The sequence below is a fragment of the Coregonus clupeaformis genome, chromosome 27 (genome assembly GCF_020615455.1).
Source record: "Coregonus clupeaformis isolate EN_2021a chromosome 27, ASM2061545v1, whole genome shotgun sequence".
Taxonomy (NCBI): domain Eukaryota; kingdom Metazoa; phylum Chordata; class Actinopteri; order Salmoniformes; family Salmonidae; genus Coregonus; species Coregonus clupeaformis.
In genome coordinates, this window is record NC_059218.1 from 5,744,358 (window position 1) to 5,769,218 (window position 24,861).

The following is a 24,861-nucleotide window of genomic DNA, read 5'->3' on the forward strand; positions in this document are numbered from 1 at the left end:
GAGACATAATAAATACATGAATGAATAGAATCCATCAACAGCATCATGTCTCATTTAGCTGCTGTCTCTGAGCCCTCCCTGACTGTAGTGCCCTCTGCTGGTGTGTTTAGAAACTTCGCCTGCCTCTCCTCTAAGTACATGTGTCCTGGTGTTCCCGCGGTTATGAGCACCCTGCTTGCCAACATCAATGCCTTCTACGCCCACACTACCGCTTCCACCAACGTCTCCGCCTCTGACCGCTTTTCCGCCTCCAACTTTGGAGTGAGTATGGCCTGACTGACACCCCTCTCCCCAATTACACCATCTTGGCTTCTACCCTGTCCTATAACACAGGATGCCTTTTTCTGAATGTATGTTTTGTTTCCCAATCTCTCTATCATGTACAAATGTCTCTATCCTCTATATGTCCAGATTACAGGCTCTGTTTTTACTTCTATTGTTCTTATTTTCTCTCCAACAGAAAGAGCGCTTTGTCAAGCTCTTGGATCAACTCCACAACTCCTTACGCATTGACCTCTCCACATACAGGGTGAGTTACACATATTTCACCTGAACCTCAAAATGAACTTGTTGGTTGAACTACACCTTCCCCTTTTATCTCTGTGTTCCTAATGGTCCCCCGTTCTTCTCATCCAGAACAATTTTCCTGCCAGCAGTAAGGACCGTCTCCAGGACCTCAAGTCCACTGTAGACCTCCTGACTAGCATCACCTTCTTCAGGATGAAGGTAGGCTTACGCCAAGGCCTCAGAGGGAAATGAAACACAGACTCAGGGTTCTGTTCTCTCTGTGCAAAAACCCCCTCAAATGCACTCCTATCTCTGGTAGAACAGAGAGATCTGTTATCTTCCTTAACACACTGAATACAGATATCTGTACTGTGACAGTAACTCCCCACCTCTCCCTCTCTGAAACGCTCACCATCTCCCTCTGGTGTCCAGGTCCAGGAACTGCAGAGTCCCCCCAGAGCCAGTCAGGTGGTGAGGGACTGTGTCAAGGCCTGTCTCAACTCCACCTACGACTACATCTTCAACAACTGCCAGGAGCTGTACAGCCGCCAGTACCAGCCGCTGGACACAGTGAGTCACTCAGACCCACTCAGGTTCTACTCACTTTCTAGTGCAGTGCTATTTACACTAATGGACTTAATGCAGGTTATTCATATGACAAGGGATATTGCTTTAATCCAGCAGTGTTGCGTTACATGCAGTGTTTCGTCTGACTGGGATTGTGGTTATAGTTGTGTTCTTGTCCAGAGCAAGCTGTGTTAGTCTGACTGTGTGGTTGTGTTCTTGTCCAGCACAAAGAGGATCTTTCCCTGGAGGAGCAGGGCCCCAGCATCAAGAACCTGGACTTCTGGCCCAAACTGATCACCCTTATCGTCTCCATCATAGAGGAGGACAGGAACTCCTACACACCCGTCCTCAGCCAGTTAGTACTAAATTAGTATTACTTAACTAATGTACTAATGATTTCTGTTTTGATGTTCTATTTCCAGTATCTAATGCTGCTCTGTGCCATTTCTCCTCCAGGTTCCCTCAGGAGCTGAACGTGGGGAAGGTGTGTGCTGAGGTCATGTGGACGCTGTTCTCCCAGGACATGAAGTATGCCATGGAGGGTGAGTCTCCACGGATGCCCCTCTCAGGAACCATGCAGACATGTCCTCTATCTGGGTCATTTTTGGGTCAAGCTCCTAACCCACTACTACTATATCCCTAGACTTACCTGGCCCTACCTAGGCCCTTTCTCTGGGTGTTTGTGTGCATTGTAGCTACAGTTGAATTCGGAAGTTTACATACACTTAGGTTGGAGTCATTAAAACTATAGTTTTGGCAATCTACTTTGTGCATGACACAAGTAATCTTTCCAACAATTCTTTACAGACAGGTTATTTCACTTATAATTCACTGTTTCACAATTCCAGTGGGTCAGAAGTTTACAATACACTAAGTTGACTGTGCCTTTAAACAGCTTGGAAAATTCCAGAAAATGATGTCATGGCTTTAGAAGCTTCTGATAGGCTAATTGACATAATTTGAGGTGTACCTGTGGATGTATTTCAAGGCCTACCAAGGTATTTCAAACTCAGTGCCTCTTTGCTTGACATCATGGGAAAATCAAAAGAAATCAGCCAAGACCTCAGAAAAAAAATTGTAGACCTCCACAAGTCTGGTTCATCCTTGGGAGCAATTTCCAAACACCTGAAGGTACCATGTTCATCTGTACAAACAATAGTACGCAAGTATAAACACCATGGGACCACGCAGCCATCATACCGCTCAGGAAGGAGACGCGTTCTGTCTCCTAGAGATGAACGTACTTTGGTGCGAAAAGTGCAAATCAATCCCAGAACAACAGCAAAGGACCTTGTGAAGATGCTGGAGGAAACAGGTACAAAGGTATCTATATCCACAGTAAAACAAGTCCTATATCGACATAACCTGAAAGGCCGCTCAGCAAGGAAGAAGCCACTGCTCCAAAACCGCCATAAAAAAGCCAGACTACGGTTTGCAACTGCACATGGGGACAAAGACCGTACTTTTTGGAGAAATGTCCTCTGGTCTGATGAAACAAAAATATAACTGTTTGGCCATAATGACCATTGTTATGTTTGGAGGAAAAAGAGGGACACTTGCAAGCCGAAGAACACCATCCCAACCGTGAAGCACGGGGGTAGCAGCATCATGCTGTGGGGGTGCTTTGCTGCAGGAGGGACTGGTGCACTTCACAAAATAGATGGCATCATGAGGAAGGAAAATTATGTGGATATATTGAAGCAACATCTCAAGACATCAGTCAGGAAATTAAAGCTTGGTCGCAAATGGGTCTTCCAAATGGACAATGACCCCAAGCATACTTCCAAAGTTGTGGCAAAATGTCTTAAGGACAACAAAGTCAAGGTATTGGAGTGGCCATCACAAAGCCCTGACCTCAATCCTATAGAACATTTGTGGGCAGAACTGAAAAAGTGTGTGCGAGCAAGGAGGCCTACAAACCTGACTCAGTTACACCAGCTCTGTCAGGAGGAATGGGCCAAAATTCACCCAACTTATTGTGGGAAGCTTGTGGAAGGCTTCCCGAAACGTTTGACCCAAGTTGAACAATTTAAAGGCAATGCTACCAAATACTAATTGAGTGTATGTATACTTCTGACCCACTGGGAATGTGATAAAATAAATAAAAGCTGAAATAGATAATTCTCTCTACTATTATTCTGACATTTCACATTCTTAAAATAAAGTGGTGATCCTAACTGACCTAAGACAGGGATTTTTTTACTAGGATTAAATGTCAGGAATTGTGAAAAACTGAGTTTAAATGTATTTGGCTAAGGTGTATGTAAACTTCCGACTTCAACTGTATATGGAGAAAGGATGAGCCCAAGAGGATACCTATGGATTGTGCTGTAGACGCTAAGCAACAGTAAAAGGAAAATAAATCTTCCCAGTCTCTGCCGGCTCCACCCGCTGTCTGTGGCTCAGTCTTTGGCTCAGCCTTGTCTGTCTCTTCTGCCCTGTCTGTCTTTCCGTAATGGATAACGTTGATCATTACCAGTGGCTTCAGGGTAAGACTGACTAGTGAAACGGTACCATACTGTACTATGGGGATAGAATAGACCCTGTTATTATGCTATGCTACAGTATGTGACAGTTTTCGCTTAGCCGTTAGTAATCATGGATTTTAGTGTTGAATATAATTGAACTTCTACCACAGCACTACTGTGTGAATCTGACAAAAAATTGTCAGTTGACAGAATGTAGTATTTCATTCATGGTCTGGCAAGCCATTTGCATTCATCAGTTGTGTATGGCTCATCACCATTCTATCCTCCATCTTTTCACTTCTATCTTGCTACATTTCTTTCTATTTGTGTTACCTTGTTCTTCTCTTTCATTTAATTCCTTTGTCCGTGCTCATTTCTCTGTGTTCTAGCCCCATCTGAATTCCACTGTCGTGGGCAGACGTGTTATGGTGGTAAGAGCATCAACCCCACCCCATCACTCCCCCTGTCTTGTTCTCCTCCCAGAACCCCACAATCACCGACAGAGTTAGATCTGTGTTTCCAGGGAAAACTGTCATTTCCAACGGAGATGCCAAGTTAATTCTCTAGGGAAGGCCGTTGTTTCTTTCACTGTGGTAAAGAGAAGGGATCACTGCCGCTACCAAACCTTCCAACCAAGCAAACTGAAGTGGAGAGGAGACTAAATTTAGCGATAGACACGTTTTTATTTAATTCAATTGTCCTCAGTTTTGCTGAATCTCTACTTATTTCACTGTGGTCAGAGTTCCTGACTATGTTTTACATATTCTGTCTCTTCTCTCATTTCATTGCTGAGTATAGAGAATGATGTGTAAGGCTGGGAGAAGAGGGAGCAAGCTACACTGAAGCCGAGGAATGAGGGAGTGAGGGATAGAGGGAGAGAGCGGTATCCCAGGGGAGAATGGAGGAGTTCTGGGGATGTGAGATACAGTAAAGCCCGATGCGGTGCAGAGCGAGAGAGTGATATGTGCTGGGTGTGAAAGCTGCTTATGTCTCCTCTCCCCACAGGTGGACTGTATATCTCTAAGTAGTATCTCCACTTCCCTCTGTCCACATGAAAATGTTCACCATCTCCCAATGATAGATCTTTCTCACGGGAGAGTTGAATAGGTGTGTTTGTGTGTGTGTGTGTGTGTGCGCGTTTGTGCGTGTGCGTTTGTTTTAAGCACCGTGCCTGGGGGCGCTAGGGGAGTGGGGCCGCCCCACCACACACTCATGCAGGAAGGAAGCCCACTTCAAAGCTGAGAGAGGAGAACCCTCTTGTCACCTGGCTGTGGCTGTACAGTCAACTCAGGGTGGCTGGCTGCTCTTCACTCCTCTACCTCCAAGCTTACTCAGACACTTACTCAGACACTCATGCAGTGCCTTCAGAAACTGTTAACACGTCTTGACTTTTTCCGCATTTTGTTGTGTTACAAGGTGGGATTAAAATTGATTTAATTGTCTGTTTTTGTCAACGATCTACACAAAATACTCAAATGTCAAAGTGGAAGAAAAATTCTAACATTTGTAAAAAATCTATGAAAAATAAAACACTAATATGCAGTATCTTGATTACATAAGTGTTCAACCCTCTGAGTCAATACATGTTAGAATCACCTTTGGCAGCGATTACAGCTGTGTCTTTCTGGGTAAGTCTCTAAGAGCTTTGCTCACCTGGACTGTACAATATTTGCACATGTATTTTTTTTATTCTTCAAGCTCTGTCAAGTTGGTTGTTGATCATTGCTAGACAGCCATTTTCAAGTCTTGCCATCGATTTTCAAGCCGATTTAAGTCAAAACTGTAACTAGGCCACTCAGGAACATTCAATGTCGTCTTGGTAAGCAACTCCAGTGTATATTTGACCTTGTGTTTTAGGTTATTGTCCTGCTCAAAGGTGAATTTGTCTCTTAGTGTCTGTTGTAAAGACGACTGAACCAAGTTTTCCTCTAGGATTTTGCCTGTGCTTAGCTCCATTCCGTTTCCTTTTATCCAAGAAAACTCCTTAGTCCTTGCAGACGACAAGCATACCCATAACATGATGCAGCCACAACCATGCTTGAAAATATGAAGAGTGGTACTCAGTGACGTGTTGTATTGGATTTGCCCCAAACATACAGTGAGGGAAAAAAGTATTTGATCCCCTGCTGATTTTTTACGTTTGCCCACTGACAAAGAAATGATCAGTCTATAATTTTAATGGTAGGTTTATTTGAACAGTGAGAGACAGAATAACAACAAAAAAATCCAGAAAAACGCATGTCAAAAATGTTATAAATTGATTTGCATTTTAATGAGGGAAATAAGTATTAGACCCCCTCTCAATCAAAGATTTCTGGCTCCCAGGTGTCTTTTATACATGTAACAAGCTGATATTAGGAGCACACTCTTAAAGGGAGTGCTCCTAATCTCAGCTTGTTACCTGTATAAAATACACCTGTCCACAGAAGCAATCAATCAATCAGATTCCAAACTCTCCACCATGGCCAAGGCCAAAGAGCTCTCCAAGGATGCCAGGGACAAGATTGTAGACCTACACAAGGCTGGAATGGGCTACAAGACCATCGCCAAGCAGCTTGGTGAGAAGGTGACAACAGTTGGTGCGATTATTCGCAAATGGAAGAAACACAAAAGGACTGTCAATCTCCCTCGGCCTGGGGCTCCATGCAAGATCTCACCTCGTAGAGTTGCAAGGATCATGAGAACGGTGAGGAATCAGCCCAGAACTACACGGGAGGATCTTGTCAATGATCTCAAGGCAGCTGGGACCATAGTCACCAAGAAAACAATTAGTAACACACTACGCCGTGAAGGACTGAAATCCTGCAGCGCCCGCAAGGTCCCCCTGCTCAAGAAAGCATATATACAGGCCCTTCTGAAGTTTGCCAATGAACATCTGAATGATTCAGAGGAGAACTGGGTGAAAGTGTTGTGGTCAGATGAGACCAAAATCGAGCTCTTTGGCATCAACTCAACTCGCCGTGTTTGGAGGAGGAGGAATGCTGCCTATGACCCCAAGAACACCATCCCCATCGTCAAACATGGAGGTAGAAACATTATGCTTTGGGGGTGTTTTTCGAGTTGCCAAACATCAGGCTTGAAACCTTAATGACTTGGAGAAGTTCTGCAAAGAGGAGTGGGACAAAATCCCTCCTGAGATGTGTGCAAACCTGGTGGCCAACTACATGAAACCTCTGACATCTGTGATTGCCAACAAGGGTTTTGCCACCAAGTACTAAGTCAGGTTTGCAGAGGGGTCAAATACTTATTTCCCTCATTTAAAATGCAAATCAATTTATAACATTTTGGACATGCGTTTTTCTGGATTTTTTTGTTGTTATTCTGTCTCTCACTGTTCAAATAATCCTACCATTAAAATTATAGACTGATCATGTCTTTGTCAGTGGGCAAATTGACAAAATCAGCAGGGGATCAAATACTTTTTTCCCTCACTGTAATAGTTTGTATTTGTATACATAAAGTTCATTTCTTTGCCAATTGTTTTGCAGTTTTACTTTAGTGCTTTATTCCAAACAGGATGCATGTTTTGCAATATGTTTATTCTGTACAGGCATCCTTCTTTTCACTCTGTCATTTAGGTTAGTGTTGTGGAGTAACTACAATGTTGTTGATCCATCCTCAGTTTTCTCCTATCAGCCATTAAACTCTGTAACTGTTTTAAAGTCACCATTGGCCTCATGGTGAAATCCCTGAGCAGTTTCCTCCGGCAACTGAGTTAGGAAGGATGCCTGTATCTTTATAGTGACTGGGTGTATTGATACACTATCCAAAGTGTAATGAATAACTTCACCATGCTCAAAGGGATATTCAGTGTCTTAAAAAAAAAAATGTTTTTACCCGTCTACCAATAGGTGCCCTTCTTTGCGAAGCATTGGGAAACCTCGCTGGTCTTTGTGGTTGAATCTGTGTTTGAAATTCACTGCTCGACTGAGGAACCATACAGATATTTGTATGTATGGGGTAGTCATTCAAAAACACAGAGTGAGTCCATGCAACTTACAGTGGTGTAACGTATTTAAAAATACTTTATAGTACTACTTAAGTCGTTTTTCTAGGTATCTGTACTTTACTTTACTATTTATATTTTTGACTACTTTTACTTCACTACATTCCTAAAGAAAATAATGTACTTTTCCCTGACACCCAAAAGTATTCTTTACATTTTCAATGCTTAGCAGGACAGGAAAGTGGTCCAATTCACTCACTTATCAAGAGAACGTCCCTGGTCATCCCTACTGCCTCACTAAACACAAATGCTTAATTTGTAAATGATGTCTGCGTGTTGTAGTGTGCCCCTGGCTATCCGTAAATGTATTTTTTTTTAATAAAGTAAATTGTGTCGTCTGATTTTCTTATTATAAGCAATTTTAAATTATTTATACTTTTCTTTTGATACTTAAGTATATTTTTGCAATTTACATTTACTTTTGATACTTAAGTATATTTAAAACCAAATACTTTTATACTTTTATCAAGTAGTATTTTTCTGGGTGCCTTTCACTTTTACTTGAGTCATTTTCTATGAAGGCATCTTTACTTTTACTCAAGTATGACAATTGGTTACGTTTTCCACTACTGGCAACTTATTATGTGACTTGTTAAGCACATTTCTACTCCTGAACTTATTTAGGCTTGCCATAACAAAGGGGTTGAATAGTTATTGACTCAAGTCATTTCAGCTTTTAATTTTTTATTAATTTGTACAAATGTCTAAAAGCACTTTGACATTATTGGGTATTGTGTGTAGGCCAGTGAAACAAAATTTCAATTTTATAAATTTTTAATTCAGGCTGTAACACAACAACATTTGGAAAAAGTCAAGGGGTGTGAATACTTTATGAAGGTGTGAATACTTTATGGGTGCATATTTATGCACACTTGTACACACTCAGACACACACACACACACAAACAAACACACACACTCCGAGAGACACAACTCACACTGGTGTGTTTGTCTCCACAGAGCATGAGAAACACCGGCTGTGTAAGAGTGTTGACTACATGAACCTGCACTTCAAGGTCAAGAGGCTGTACAATGAGTATGTGAAGGACCTGCCAAACTTCAACAGAGTTGTCCCCGACTACCCATCGTGAGTTAACCATGACTTTGCTAAACTTAACAGAAATGCCTAAAAATAGGTTCACCCTATTTTACCCCTTACTTCATTCTTTCCCATGTGTAGGTGGTTCTTACAGTTTGTGCTGCAGTGGCTGGATGAGAATGAAAGTGTTTCCATGGAGTTCATGCATGGAGCTCTGGAGAGAGACAAGAAAGATGGAGTGAGTAACTGGCAGTAGTTATTTAAGCAATAAGGCACGATGCGGTGTGGTATATGGCCAATATACCAAGGCTAAGGGCTGTTCTTAGGCACGACGCAACGGGTATGACAAAATAAATGTTTTGTCATACCCGTGGTATACGTTCTGATATACCACAACTTTCAGCCAATCAGCATTCATTTTCTTTAGAAACTCGGTTGTTCGAGCACTGAATGCTGATTAGCTGACAGCCGTGGTATATCAGACCGTATACCACGGGTGTGACAAAACATGTATTTTTACTGCTCTAATTACTTTGGTAACCAGTTTATAATAGCAATAAGGCACCTCTGGGGTTTGTGGTATATGGCCATTATACCACTGCTAAGGGATGCATCCAGGCACTCCGTGTTGCGTTGTCGCTAAGAATAGTCCTTAGCCGTGGTATATTGGCCATATACCACACCCCCTCTAGCCTTATTGGTTAATTATACCATGGCATTGTTGAATACCAGTTTCTAATGGGCTTGAAGGGCATTCAAAAGTGTGCATTATTTCCCTATAACGCACGGTATATCAGCATGGTAGAATTCAATGGCTATTAGTTCATTCTTACATGTTTTGTTTGAGCTGCTTTTGAAAGCAAAAGTGGAATTAAAAACATTTATTGGCATTGTTGAATTAGATTTTCATAATAGCAAGCTAGGACTGAAGGTTTGGTTAGCTAAACTAGCAAGTCTGTTTGTTTGGTTACCACGACAACTACTGTAGCTATCTCGTAAACTTGCTAGCTACTTCTGTGGATGTTGAACTAATTTCTACCGACAAATGAACACATTTCTAGTGGCAAATGTGTTAAATTATAGCCATGGTATAAAATGGATAATCAACTCGGAAAAAAATGCAACTCTGTGGATGGCCAGTTCCACTCCACTAGCGCATCATGGAACGCGTATTCCACGTCGTTCATTATTTTCCATAGAACGCATAGCCCCTCGTTGATTATTCCTTTGTCAGTTATTCACTATAAACTAGATAGTTACCTTTTGTCTCCGTCCCCTTTTCCTCCCAGTTCCAGCAGACATCTGAGCATGCTCTCTTCTCCTGCTCGGTGGTGGACGTCTTCACCCAGCTCAACCAGAGCTTTGAGATCATCAAGAAACTGGACTGTCCTGACCCCAAGGTCATGGCCCACTACAGCAGACGATTCGCCAAGGTAACCTTACCCTCCTCATCTGACCTACCTGACAGAACTGTGTGTATTCTAGACCAATGCCTGGAAGGATAGATTGCTCTCTCATATCTCCACCCTTTGTGAGATTCATGTTAGGGAGCCTCGTCCTGAGTCATGCTTGATTTGGACTTTTGGCTTGAAATGTTTTTCTAACAATGGGAGGCAGAGTTTTGCATTTGCTCAAACCAGCGTTGTGTTCGAGACCACCTAATGCGAGACCGAGTCAAGACCGAGACTGCAAGTTTCAAATCGTCACCATAACAAAATGTCCAGTATTTGTGTGCATATTTCAGAAGAACGTATGGATTCTATAGACATTCAGAATGGTGAAAAAAATGCATGCTGAGGGAAAATTTGAGCCACTCTACACATTTTTACTAACCCAAACACAGTGGGGAACAATGAGGGCCTTCTATGCTTTCAGAGAAAGGCTAAGGATTTATAAAATAATAATAATAATATTATTATTATTTTCAATGACGTTCTGATTTAAGCTCTTAAGTTTTTGTTAGAAAGGAAAGGGTTAACGCTGAAGAGATCCAATCAGGATTTTTCTTTGGTGGTCTCTGGGGAGATAAATCTAGTTAGCTAAGTCAGCCATTGGCTAGGCCATCAGAAGCTTGATAGAAGGCATCTGCCATTCAACTGTATTAGGGCAACATTTTGGAGTGACAGTGGAATCAACCAATCACATTGACTGGAAACTTCTGCCTTCTCGAAGGCCAACAGGTCACTGTGCAATAGGGAGCAGTAGTTTTCCCACAGTTTAGCTAGCTATCTTTTGTTGTAGGCTAGTTTGCAGCGGCTGCAGCAGGTGTTATCGAAGAGGATGTTTTTGCTAATTTGTTAGCGTCTCCCTTTTCAAGAATAACTTTCAACAAAAAGTTACGTTTCAAATGATCATCATCTGGTGAGTGGAACTGTGTTTTTTATTGCAGCTCGCATGCTGTTGTTAGCCATCTCTTTCAAAATAGCTTACCCTACATGACCAAAAGTATGTGGACACCTGCTCGTCGAACATCTCATTCCAAAATCATGGGCATTTAATATGGAGTTGGTTTCCCCTTTGCTGATATAACAGCCTCCACTCTTCTGGGAAAGCTTTCCACTAGATGTTGGAACATTGCTGCGGGGACTTGCTTCCATTCAGCCACAAGAGCACTAGTGAGGTCAGGCACTGATGTTGGGCGATTAGGCCTTGCTCGCAGTCAGCGTTCCAATTCATCACAAATGTGTTCGATGGGGTTGAGGTTAGGGCTCTATGCAAGCCAGTCAAATTCTTCCACACTGATCTCGACAAACCATTTCTGTATGGACCTCGCTTTGCACACGGGGCATTGTCGTGCTGAAAAAGGAAAGGGCCTTCCCTAAACTGTTGCCACAAAGTTGGAAGCACAGAATCGTCTAGAATGTCATGGTATGCTGTAGTGTTAAGATTTCCCTTCACTGGAACTGAGGGGCCTAGCCCAAACCATGAAAAACAGCTCCAGACCATTATTCTTCCTCCGCCAAACTTTACAGTTAGCACTATGCATTGAGGCAGCGTTTTCCAGGCATCCGCCAAACCCAGATTTGTCCGTCGGACTGGATGGTGAAACGTGATTCATCACTCCAGAGACCGCGTTTCCGCTGCTCCAGAGTCCAATGGCGGCGAGCTTTACACCACTCCAGCCGACGCTTGGCATTGTGCATGGTGATATTAGGCTTGTGTGCAGCTGCTTGGCCATGGAAACCCATTTCATGAAGCTTCCAACAAACAGTTATTGTGCTGACGTTGCTTCCAGAGGCAGTTTGGAACTCTGGGACAGACGATTTTTACACGCTTCAGCACTCGGCGGTGTCGTTCTGTGAGCGTGTGTGGCCTACCACTTTGCGGCAGAGCCGTTATTGCTCCTAGACGTTTCCAATTCACAAAAACAGCACTTATAGTTAACCGGGGCAGCTCTAGCAGGGCAGAAATTTGACAAACTGACTTGTTGGAAAGGTGGCATCCTATGACGGTGCCACGTTGAAAATCACTGAGCTCTTCAGTAAGGGCATTTTACTGCCGATGTTTGTCTATGGAGATTGCATAGCTGTGTGCTCGATGTTATACACCTGTCAGCAACGGGTGTGGCTGAAATAGCCAAATTCACTAATTTGAAGAGGTGTCCACATACTTTTGAATGTATAGTGTATGTGTGTGAAACATTGTTGCATTTAAACTTTAGATCACCGGTTACTTTGTGTACTAAACGTGAAATGTTTTTTGCAATGGGAAGTAATAGTTGTACATTTCCATTGGGCCCTATGCAGTTTTGTAGTGGTGCCTGGAGAAATGGGTCCTGTGTGAAGGAAAGGCGCCCTGTGTGAAAAATCCAATGTATTCCTATAGATTTGTCAGATTTTCACTGTCAAAATGTGATGTTCTAAGTCCACAATAATGCTTAAACCACATCAGGAGACCATTTTTGAGGTCTGGGAAAAATCAAAATAATATATTTTTGGAGGGTGTAGTTGCCCTTTACTTCAATTGAACAAAACAAATGCCCTCACCATTGATACAAATCAGCATTATATATTTCTGTCAAGTAGGCCTACATTGCAGTCAACATTTAATTGGGAAGTTTTTTTGGGAAAGCCTTTAGAAATGTTCATGCAAACAGCACATTATGAATGCAAATAGCCTACTAACCAAGACTAAGGACCGAACTTTTTCAATACCTGGTTTGCATACCCATTGTTGGCTTAGTTAGCAATTACAGGTAGATATCATAAGTTGAAACGTCTTTCCTACCTACCGGCTACCGATATCATTCTTCTGTGAGCTACTCCATGCGACAAACAGTTGAGAGCTGCGCGCTCTTGTTGCCTGCAGATTATATTCTGCTGAAACAAGGCTATGTGTGCTGCGAGCATATTAATATATTTCACGTGCTTTGCAATTGTGTAGGCTACTTTGTGCATTATTTCTCTATTGTACTACATAATTAATAATGTGTATACCTCCAGTACACTACTTTGATACTGTATACAACAGAAGGGATTAAGGAGTGCGTATAGGCAATGCCCACAAAAAAACAAGTGAGTATAGGGCGTATACCTGCATATAGCCTCCACTAAAAGTGCACTCTCCTACATGAGTACGCTGGTATTACAGTTGATCTCCTTTCAGCATCACGAGCCTGTCACACACTTAAGGCCTATGTCCAATAGGTTTGCCACTGTGCAAACATGTCTATAATAGATATTTACATTTACATTTTAGTCATTTAGCAGACGCTCTTATCCAGAGCGACTTACAGTTAGTGAGTGCAGACATTATTTTTTAATAATGCCCCCCCGTGTCTCCCCTTACTAATGGTGAGCATGCAACTTTCCAACAATTTCCCCCACTCTTCCCTACTAGCTAGTCAAGGAAATTCAGACAAAGTTAGACAATTTTTAAATGAAAGTAAAGGACAGTAATTGTTTCTCATGGTCTGAGAGTCCTTTAGGTACCTTTTGGCAAACTCCAAGCGGGCTATCATGTGCCTTTTTACTGAGGAGTGGCTTCCGTCTGGCCATTCTATCGTAAAGGCCTGATTTGGTGGAGTGCTACAGAGATGGCTGACCTTCTGGAAGGTTCTCCCATCTCCACAGAGGAACTCTGGAGCTCTGTCAGAGTGACCATCGGGTTCTTGGTCACCTCCCTGATTGCTCAGTTTGGCCAGGCAGCCAGCTCTAGGAAGAGTCTTGGTGGCTCCAAACTTCTACCATTTAAGAATGATGGAGGCCACTGTGTTCTTGCGGACCTTCAATGCTGCAGAAATTTTTTGGTACCCTTCCCCTGATCTGTGGCCCTACACAACATTGTCTCGGAGCTCTACGGACAATTTCTTCGACCTCATGGCTTGGTTTTTGCTCTGACATGCACTGTCAACTGTGGGACCTTATATAGACAGGTGTGTGCCTTTCCAAATCATGTCCAATCAATTGAATTTACCACAGGTGGACTCCAATCAAGTTGGAGAAACATCTCAAGGATGATCAATAGAAACAGGATGCACCTGAGCTCAATTTAGTCTCATAGCAAAAGGTCTGAATACTTATGTAAATAAGGTATTTCAGTTTTTAATTTTTTATAAATGTGCAAAAATGTTTTTAAAAAAATAGTTTTTTGCTTTGTCATTATGGGGTATTGTGTGTAGATTGAGGGGAAAAATTATTTAATCAATTGTAGAATAAGGCTGTAACATAACAAAATGTGGAAAAGGTAAAGGGGTCTGAATACTTTCCAAATGCACTGTATGTTTCAAGAAAGAAGTGTATTTATTTTGCCTGGCGAAGCCTTTTATGCACTGACTGAATGGAAGCTGATAATTATTCATTTTTTACTCCGCTGGTCTCTGGAAGAAATTACAATTCCTCACTGTCCAAAACCGAGTCAAGACCGAGTAAAAATGTATCCCACACCCAGACAAGACCGAGACACTCAATATGTGGTCTCAAAAGCGAGACCGGTCTCGAGTACAACAACACTAGCTCAAACCTTTGAAATATCCCCAAATCTTATTAAAATGATTAATGATCATGACCGCCCAGAGCATTTTCTTCATCGGTAAACAGCCAACTCTGCCCTTTTGAGAAATCTTTGCCATTGCTTTTCTTATTTGAGAGTACTATACGCTTATTACAGATATGAGCCCCAGTAAATCACATTTCAATAAAAGCAGCCAGAGCATTGTCTGGGGGACTTTCACATTTGTCTAAAAGGAATTGGATATTATATGTTCTCATTAAATCAAAATTACTAATGGGACAAAATCCTTGAATGTACCCTCTCTCCTTCTCCCTGGGGCTGGGGCTAGGGCTAGCCTAACCTGGGGCTAGATCCCTGGGGCTAGCCTGGCCAGGCACAGCTTATAGAGAGACTGGTTCTGCATCACAAAGAATACATTCATACTTTGAGGCCTTTTGCCAGTAACCTCACATACCCCCACTTTATCTTTACCCAATAACCACAATAGCCTCTAGCAAGTGTAAAAAGGCCACTTCCCATTCACAGAAAAGGATGACAGTCATTTAGTGGTTGGGATTAGATATATTTCCAAGGACACTGAAACCTCACCCATATTTAGTTGGACACTGTAATGACTTGTTTTCCTCCCCACAGACTATTGCCAAAGTTCTTCTGCAGTACAGTGCCATTCTGACCAAGAGCTTCCCCTCCTACTCTGACAAAGAGAAGATCGTAAGTCTTCATATCCTGCCTACACAACATATCCTTGGTGTTTTTTTTTTGCTGAGTTTTAAAAGGGTCTCTGTATCTATCTATCACTCTCTCTCTCTTCCCCTGTGTAGCCATGCGTACTGATGAATAATGTGCAGCAGTTGCGTATCCAGCTGGAGAAGATGTTTGAGTCCATGGGTGCCAAACAGGTAAGCAGCAACACTATGTATAGGAAGAAGAGATAATAAGAAATAGCTTATTCCACAGATGGGTAAGATGGAGCCGGGTGGAAGGTGGGGGTGAACAGTGTTCTTCCTCACTGTGCTACGGACCACCAGGAACCTCCTGGAGAAGACTACAGGTGCGGTGTGTCTCTTGGCTCATGCAACTGATTGAGCAGACTAGTAGGTTTGGATTTAAAGGAGTGAATGATGTGCTACTCTGGCATCACACCTAGAGAAATAAAGAATCTCAGCTATGTGTGAAGTTGTGAACATATGGTTCAATGATGTTGAAACTGCTCTTCATAGACAAGATTATGAACATGGTATTTGTGTCTTTCTGTACCAGATAGTAAACGAGGAAGCAATGGTATGGAGATGGTCCACATGATTTAGAGCAGTGGTTCTCAACTGGTTTTGCCTCTGGACCTAAATTGAACCAGGTTGTCTGTCGCAACTCAATATTTGCATCCCAACTACTTTTTATGATAATTTGATAGTAAATGTAGCAGTAATATGACAAGGGAACAATAGTCCCACCTTTTTCATTGTCAATAATTCCTTGTTGCCCATATTCTTGATGAAGAATATTAAGCTCACTGGTTTGAGACCACAAAATCAACCAAATCCGCTAAATAGTTCTATATTGAAAATATCGTGAATATTGAATATTTCTTTTTTGTCACATTAACATACAGTGGGGGAAAAAAGCATTTAGTCAGCCACCAATTGTGCAAGTTCTCCCACTTAAAAAGATGAGAGAGACCTGTAATTTTCATCATAGGTACACGTCAACTATGACAGACGAAATGAGAAAAAAAAATCCAGAAAATCCCATTGTAGGATTTTTAATAAATTTATTTGCAAATGATGGTGGAAAATAAGTATTTGGTCACCTACAAACAAGCAAGATTTCTGGCTCTCACAGACCTGTAACTTCTTCTTTAAGAGGCTCCTCTGTCCTCCACTCGTTACCTGTATTAATGGCACCTGTTTGAACTTGTTATCAGTATAAAAGACACCTGTCCACAACCTCAAACAGTCACACTCCAAACTCCACTATGGCCAAGACCAAAGAGCTGTCAAAGGACACCAGAAACACAATTGTAGACCTGCACCAGGCTGGGAAGACTGAATCTGCAATAGGTAAGCAGCTTGGTTTGAAGAAATCAACTGTGGGAGCAATTATTAGGAAATGGAAGACATACAAGACCACTGATAATCTCCCTCGATCTGGGGCTCCACGCAAGATCTCACCCCGTGGGGTCAAAATGATCACAAGAACGGTGAGCAAAAATCCCAGAACCACACGGGGGGACCTAGTGAATGACCTGCAGAGAGCTGGGACCAAAGTAACAAAGCCTACCATCAGTAACACACTACGCCGCCAGGGACTCAAATCCTGCATTGCCAGACGTGTCCCCCTGCTTAAGCCAGTACATTTCCAGGCCCGTCTGAAGTTTGCTAGAGTGCATTTGGATGATCCAGAAGAGGATTGGGAGAATGTCATATGGTCAGATGAAACCAAAATAGAACTTTTTTGGTAAAAACTCAACTCGTCGTGTTTGGAGGACAAAGAATGCTGAGTTGCATCCAAAGAACACCATACCTACTGTGAAGCATGGGGGTGGAAACATCATGCTTTGGGGCTGTTTTTCTGCAAAGGGACCAGGACGACTGATCCGTGTAAAGGAAAGAATGAATGGGGCCATGTATCGTGAGATTTTGAGTGAAAACCTCCTTCCATCAGCAAGGGCATTGAAGATGAAACGTGGCTGGGTCTTTCAGCATGACAATGATCCCCAACAAACCGCCCGGCCAACGAAGGAGTGGCTTCGTAAGAAGCATTTCAAGGTCCTGGAGTGGCCTAGCCAGTCTCCAGATCTCAACCCCATAGAGAATCTTTGGAGGGAGTTGAAAGTCCGTGTTGCCCAGCGACAGCCCCAAAACATCACTGCTCTAGAGGAGATCTGCATGGAGGAATGGGCCAAAATACCAGCAACAGTGTGTGAAAACCTTGTGAAGACTTACAGAAAACGTTTGACCTGTGTCATTGCCAACAAAGGGTATATAACAAAGTATTGAGAGACTTTTGTTATTGACCAAATACTTATTTTCCACCATAATTTGCAAATAAATTCATTAAAAATCCTACAATGTGATTTTCTGGATTTACTTTCCTCATTTTGTCTGTCATAGTTGACGTGTACCTATGATGAAAATTACAGGCCTCTCTCATCTTTTTAAGTGGGAGAACTTGCACAATTTGTGGCTGACTAAATACTTTTTTTCCCCACTGTATGCCCATGTTGATTTATATTATTTCCCTAGATCAACTTCCTAGAGGGTATTAAGCTGTGTACAGTATATAGGTTTTCATGACCTTCCCTCTGTTTAGCATCCCTAGTTAAGAGCACAATGTAGTATATGTATGTTAAGTATGAAGAGGACCGGCTTTATTCTGAATTATTGTCCCATTCTTACTGAGTAGTAACTGAGTTATTATTTTGTTTGGATGTTGAGTAAAGTGGTTAGTAGTTTGGCCTAGTAATCCCTTAGTTTTGGCTTACACACCCATGATTGAATTATAGCAATAAACTTTAAGAACTTGAGTTTAAATAGATGTTTCCTTCACTGCTAAAGATTGATAGCAGGTGGATGATGATGATGATGATGATGATGATGAAGAAGAGGAAGAGAAGGTGGCTGTGCTTTCCCTTTTGGTTGGGGACAGTTTGATAGTTACCAAAGTGGTGGTGTAGTTAGAGCGTCTAACTCAATCAATTTCAATCAATTTTATTTTATATAGCCCTTCTTACATCAGCTAATATCTCGAAGTGCTGTACAGAAACCCAGCCTAAAACCCCAAACAGCTAGTAATGCAGGTGTAGAAGCACGGTGGCTAGGAAAAACTCCCTAGAAAGGCGAAAGCCTAGGAAGAAACCTAGAGAGGAACCAGGCTATGAGGGGTGGCCAGTCCTCTTCTGGCTGTGCCGGGTGGAGATTATAACAGAACCATGCCAAGATGTTCAAAAATGTTCATAAGTGACAAGCATGGTCAAATAATAATCAGGAATAAATCTCAGTTGGCTTTTCATAGCCGATCATTAAGAGTTGAAAACAGCAGGTCTGGGACAGGTAGGGGTTCCATAACCGCAGGCAGAACAGTTGAAACTGGAATAGCAGCAAGGCCAGGCGGACTGGGGACAGCAAGGAGTCACCACAGCCGGTAGTCCCGACGTATGGTCCTAGGGCTCAGGTCTCTCAGTTGGCTTTTCATAGCCGATCATTAAAGAGTTGAAAACAGCAGGTCTGGGACAGGTAGGGGTTTCGTAGCCGCAGGCAGAACAGTTGAAACTGGAATAGCAGCAAGGCCAGGCGGACTGGGGACAGCAAGGTGTCACCACGGCCGGTAGTCCTGACGTATGGTCCTAGGGCTCAGGTTCTCAGAGAGAAAGAGAGAACGAGAGAATTAGAGAGAGCATACTTAAATTCACACAGGACACTGGATAAGACAGGAGAAGTACTCCAGGTATAACCAACTAACCCCAGCCCCCCGACACATAAACTACTGCAGCATAAATACTGGAGGCTGAGACAGGAGCGGTCCGGAGACACTGTGGCCCCATCCGAAGAAACCCCGGACAGGGCCAAACAGGAAGGATATAACCCCACCCACTCCGCCAAAGCACAGCCCCCGCACCACTAGAGGGATATCCCCAACCACCAACTTACAATCCTGAGACAAGGCCGAGTATAGCCCACAGAGGTCTCCACCACAGCACAAACCAAGGGGGGCGCCAACCCAGACAGGAAGATCACGTCAGTAACTCAACCCACTCAAGTGACGCACCCCTCCCAGGGACGGCATGAAAGAGCACCAGCAAGCCAGTGACTCAGCCCCTGCAACAGGGTTAGAGGCAGAGAACCCCAGTGGAGAGGGGAACGGCCCGGCAGAGACAGCAAGGGCTGTTCGTTGCTCCAGCCTTTCCGTTCACCTTCACACTCCTGGGCCAGACTACACTCAATCATATGACCTACTGAAGAGATAAGTCTTCAGTAAAGACTTAAAGGTTGAGACCGAGTCTGCGTCTCTCACATGGGTAGGCAGACTGTTCCATAAAAATGGAGATCTATAGGAGAAAGCCCTGCCTCCCGCTGTTTGCTTAGAAATTCTAGGGACAATTAGGAGGCCTGCGTCTTGTGACCGTAGCGTACGTATTGGTATGTACGGCAGGACCAACTCGGAAAGATAGGTAGGAGCAAGCCCATGTAACGCTTTATAGGTTAACAGTAAAACCTTGAAATCAGCCCTTGCCTTAACAGGAAGCCAGTGTAGGGAAGCTAGCACTGGAGTAATATGATCAAATTTCTTGGTTCTAGTCAGGATTCTAGCAGCCGTATTTAGCACTAACTGAAGTTTATTTAGTGCTTTATCCGGTAGCCGGAAAATAGAGCATTGCAGTAGTCTAACCTAGAAGTAACAAATGCATGGATTAATTTTTCTGCATCATTTTTGGACAGAAAATTTCTGATTTTTGCAATGTTACGTAGATGGAAAAAAGCTGTCCTTGAAACAGTCTTGATATGTTCGGCAAAAGAGAGATCAGGGTCAAGAGTAACACCGAGGTCCTTCACAGTTTTATTTGAGACGACTTTACAACCATCTAGATGAATTGTCAGATTTAACAGAAGATCTCTTTGTTTCTTGGGACCTAGAACAAGCATCTCTGTTTTGTCCGAGTTTAAAAGTAAAAAGTTTTCAGCCATCCACTTCCTTATGTCTGAAACACAGGCTTCTAGCGAGGGCAATTTTGGGGCTTCACCATGTTTCATTGAAATGTACAGCTGTGTGTCATCCGCATAGCAGTGAAAGTTAACATTATGTTTTCGAATAACATCCCCAAGAGGTAAAATATATAGTGAAAACAATAGTGGTCCTAAAACTCACCTCCCCCATGACCAGCAAGTCATAACTGATTTATGAGGAGAGAGACTCTGGTGGGTTTATGACATCATTAGAAGACTGAACATGGAGACTGTAGAATAGAGTTAACCCCACAGAGATCTTATTAAATTATTCAAATTCCTAATTCTATGGTTCACCTTCTATAGAGCCTTTAGGAATCCCCATAGTAAAACGACTCAATTAGCTTTCTCTGATGATAGCTCCCTGCGGCCTATTAGAGGTGAGTATTTAGTCTTTTACAGTGTAATGGAAAGAACTTCTGCACACCGAGGATCAATTTCAGTGATTAGGGCTGTGAAAGTGTGAAATGCATATAGGGAACTAGCATCCAGAATTGTTTGTGTATTCACTGCTAATGAATGGCATATGGCTTGTGGTTGGGTTTTTGTAATGTAAGTCAATCAGTGTTACATTCTAATGAATGCAGAGAGTGGAACTTTAATCTGAGCTCTGTGGTTTCGAAGAAGCACAACTCTGGGGTCGTGTGATGCCGAGGTGTTGTCTTGTTTGTGTCACGGCTCCGGCAGGGGAGGAGGGAGATATGGGATGTGTGTGGGAGGGAATGATTAGGAAGTGAGTTTTCAGAGGAAGCTTAAGAGAAAGAGTTCACAGGAACTTCACAGTACACGCTGCCACGCTCTCATCTGCCTGTCAAGACAAGTTAAGCACTTGAAAGACGAGACACACCGTTGGAGTAAACTTTTTTGCAGTTTTTGGTATGGTCGTAGATCGTTGACTGATAATGGCTATTCTACTGTACACCTCTTTATCTGTATCCTGGAAAGCCTTCACACAGGTATTCATTATAGTCACTCTGACCTTCGAACTGTGGCGCTGACTTTTCTCACTTATTAGGAATAAAATAAACTTGGGCATTTCCCCCCCTTTTTTTTTCTCCCCCAGGGCAACATGGGCAAAATGTTTGCATGGCGGCAGGTGGGTGTAAGATGAGGATATTATATATGTGAATGTATGGACATTCTGTACATGGATATATATATATATATATATATATACAGTAATATATCGTTTTTTAACCTCAAGTAGAAAACTGACGATGATCCCTTTTCCATACAGAAAATGATACTGTACCATCATTGTTGGCATAGTCGACTGCTGTAACTTGTAAACCAACTCCCAGTGTATCAATCAGTTCTCTGAGGGTGAGATCAACCGTTCTGCCTCTGGCTAAGTTGGAGGTTCACAGAATGTTTTAGTTTTTTTGTCTCACTCCAACCCTTCAGGAAAGTGTGGAGGTGGTGGTGGTTGAGGAGGACCAAGTTGAGGTTTGTTGTTGGTGTAGTAGAGGTTTGTCAACACACGCATTCACCACGTCATTGTGCCGTCTCCTGGTGGAACCAGACACTGTCATGGTTTCCCTGGTGATTGATCTTGTTGGGTTTTTCACTTGTCATCTGTTTGGTAAATATCTTTCCTTTTATGACCAAGGTGTTATCCTTAACCTGTCCTCCAACTCCAAGTGCAGTCTTCTCGCTATCCATTACACAGATATCTCCTTCCCACAATGTAATTTTCTCCTAGACTGCTGTGGAATCAATTTATTTGTTATTTTCTTTATTTTGTTTGCAAAGACTGACAAAGAGAAGGTGCGTTCATTACAAACAAATGTTCCATACATACAGTATGTGCTCGCACAGTATGCATGCAAAGGTTTACTTGACCACTTTTACTTTACTTGACACTTTTTATAAATGTATTTTGGTTAAATTAGTTTGCGTTACAGGTAGAGAGATATCTGTTGTGCTTGATCATCTCTATGTGTTAGTACATATAGGTAACTGCCAAAATAAAGGAAACACTTGCGTAAATGAGGGTTATGGCGGCTCTGTTATGGTGTGGAGTGCATTTCCTGGCATGGTTTAGGTCCACTCAACCCCTTATACGGCAAGGTAAACGCCATTCTGAGTGATCAACTTCAACCTATGGTGAATAATTTCTATCCTGATGGGAGTGGTCTCTTCCAGGATGACAATGCCGCCATCCACAGGGCACGAGTGGTCACTGAATGGTTTGATGAGCATGAAAACGATGTAAACCATATACCATGGCCGTCTCAGTCACCAGATCTCAACCCAATTGAACACTTATGGGAGTTTCTAGAGAGTGTTTTCTACCACCATCAACAAAACAACAAATTATGGAATTTCTCACGGAAGAATGGTGTCACATCCCTCCAATAGACTTGTAGAATCTATGCCAAGGCGCATTGAAGCTGTTCTGGCGGCTCGTGGTGGCCCTACGCCCAATTAAGACACTTTATGTTGGTGTTTCCTTAATTTTGGCAGTTACCTGTTGCTATCCATAGTTATTGCAACAACAGACACATTTGACAGGCTATATTTATTTATTTATTTTTGTAATTTCCTTTCAAAGATTGATGCACCACAAGAGGAAATGGTGGGTTTCTCCCTGCGTTGTGTTATGGAGGGGTAGCTATGCTGCTCACAAAAATGACACTGATTCATTGGTCAAAAGATTTACCAATCGGTTTTCATTTGCTTTTCAGATATTTGCCATATAGCAGTGTGGGTTGTTTTTACCCAATACTATCTCTTCATAAGAGACGGCAATAAATGTTGCCGTATCTTTTTTCCCCTACCACTCTCTGATAGCCTGAAAAGAAAGAGGAGAAGGTGAGTGTAGTAAGGATGTGATGTCCTCAGTGAGTGGCCATCCCCACTAACACACTCATGTATCACTGTCACTAACAGTCACATACTCAGCAGTATACACACGTACAGGATGCTCATGAAAAACCTACTCAGTCTCTCCCTATAGCCCCTGTAAGCCTTACTTGTATCCACTGGTGCAGAACTCATTAAGTAGTCTCCCCCACAGCTGTCCTATACTGTACCCTGGTCTACACTCTAGACATGTAGTCTCTGGCAGTCCATGTATTAGCTGGCTTATTGTAGCATTAGCTTGATGGGCCGCATCATGTTGTCATCTGTCTGGCTGGGGTTGCTTTAGGCCTCTGTGAGATGGTTTCTGTCAGACCGATGCTGTGGTTGTAGAACTGGGACACATTGTGACCCCTGGTGGCTCCTCTAATAGTGTGTACCTCTGAGTCAATATCATGAATCTGCTGTCATATTAAACCTCCATTTTCTTTCATCTTCTTTCTTTGAAGGTGGTGATTATTAAGGGGGGGAAAGGTGGGTTAGTCTGCAGGAGTGTGTCTAATAAAACAGAGTGACTGTAACTAACTGGAAGAGAAGTAGCAGTGATATGTTGTGTATTGGAATTAAAGGGGATCTCTCCTGTTTTCACCGTTGCTATGAAAATGATGTTTGAATGACCATTGCCTTTTCTTGCATTGCGTGTTCATTTACTGGCGAAAAGAAAGAAATGTCTCCATTGCTGCTGGATTATTGTGTGTGCTCTACTTTGACTTGCAATGTGCATACTTTACAGTATGTGTATTCTCTGGAGTCAGGGAATTATCTTGGTGTTTTTTTTCTCCCATATTTATGGTTTTTGAGAATCATGCTAAGCTGATATAAAATGTTACATGGTAAAGTAAAACATGTGCTGTACTCATACTTATCAGACTATCTCTGTGTACTTCTCTGTGTCTGTCTGTCTGCCTTTCTCTGTCTGCCTGTAGCTGGACACAGACGCTAGTGACCTCCTGAATGAGCTTCAGGTCAAGCTGAACAATGTGCTGGATGAGCTGAGTACCACATTTGGAAACAGGTACACACACCCACACACACAACACAGTCCCAAGATTCAAACATGTACACTCTCCCCAGACTCTATAACTCTGTCACTCACTCATAATGTTTGTGCTGTAGTCTCATTGCACACAGCCTCTGTAGTATATGGAGTCCATTTTGGCTCTGACCCCTGTGGCTCCTTTCTCTCCTGTAGTTTCCATGTCCGTATTGATGACTGTATGAGACAGATGGCCTCTCTGCTGTACCAAATCAAGGGCCCAGTCAACGCCAACAGCCGCAACATGGTGGAGGCCGACTCCGACAACATGCTGCGGCCACTCATGGACTTCCTGGATTCAAAGTGAGTGGATCCCTTGATTCCCTCCTGCTTCCCTATGGCCACTGATTTGGTGGTGTACATTTAAGGGCCTTCTCTCTGAAGTCAAAGGTTTTATTGTCAGTATGTTGTGCCATGTTGCATGATTGTGTATTTGTTGATGTGTTATGTGTGGTGTCCCACTGAACGTGTGTGTGTGTGCAGGTTGACGCTGTTTGCCAAGGCGTGTGAGAAGACTGTTCTGAAGCGGGTTCTGAAGGAGCTGTGGAGGATTGTGATGAGTAGCCTGGAGAAGACCATCGTCCTGCCGCAAGGAAATGACACCTTTGTAAGACCTAACACCCTCAACCTTTACCTTAAAAACGCCAAACACACTCTCCTAATGCTATGGGTGTTCCTCTCCTCCCCATATGGAAATAAAATACA

The 24,861-nt window shown here is 42.7% G+C and overlaps 1 protein-coding gene across 4 annotated transcripts in view; it reads left to right on the forward strand.

Moving 5' to 3' along the window:
- LOC121541744 (protein unc-13 homolog B-like) overlaps positions 1–24,861 on the forward strand; it is a 131,590-nt gene that overhangs the window by 99,126 nt on the left and 7,603 nt on the right. For all 4 annotated transcript variants that reach the window (XM_045208009.1, XM_045208011.1, XM_045208010.1 and 1 more), the window contains 14 exons: positions 111–261; positions 461–529; positions 637–726; positions 940–1,077; positions 1,299–1,429; positions 1,531–1,616; positions 8,508–8,634; positions 8,728–8,824; positions 9,876–10,019; positions 15,172–15,249; positions 15,360–15,437; positions 24,047–24,135; positions 24,313–24,459; positions 24,640–24,763. In XM_045208009.1, coding sequence (XP_045063944.1) covers positions 111–261; positions 461–529; positions 637–726; positions 940–1,077; positions 1,299–1,429; positions 1,531–1,616; positions 8,508–8,634; positions 8,728–8,824; positions 9,876–10,019; positions 15,172–15,249; positions 15,360–15,437; positions 24,047–24,135; positions 24,313–24,459; positions 24,640–24,763 — 1,549 coding nt within the window. The remainder of the gene's footprint in view (positions 1–110; positions 262–460; positions 530–636; positions 727–939; positions 1,078–1,298; positions 1,430–1,530; positions 1,617–8,507; positions 8,635–8,727; positions 8,825–9,875; positions 10,020–15,171; positions 15,250–15,359; positions 15,438–24,046; positions 24,136–24,312; positions 24,460–24,639; positions 24,764–24,861) is intronic.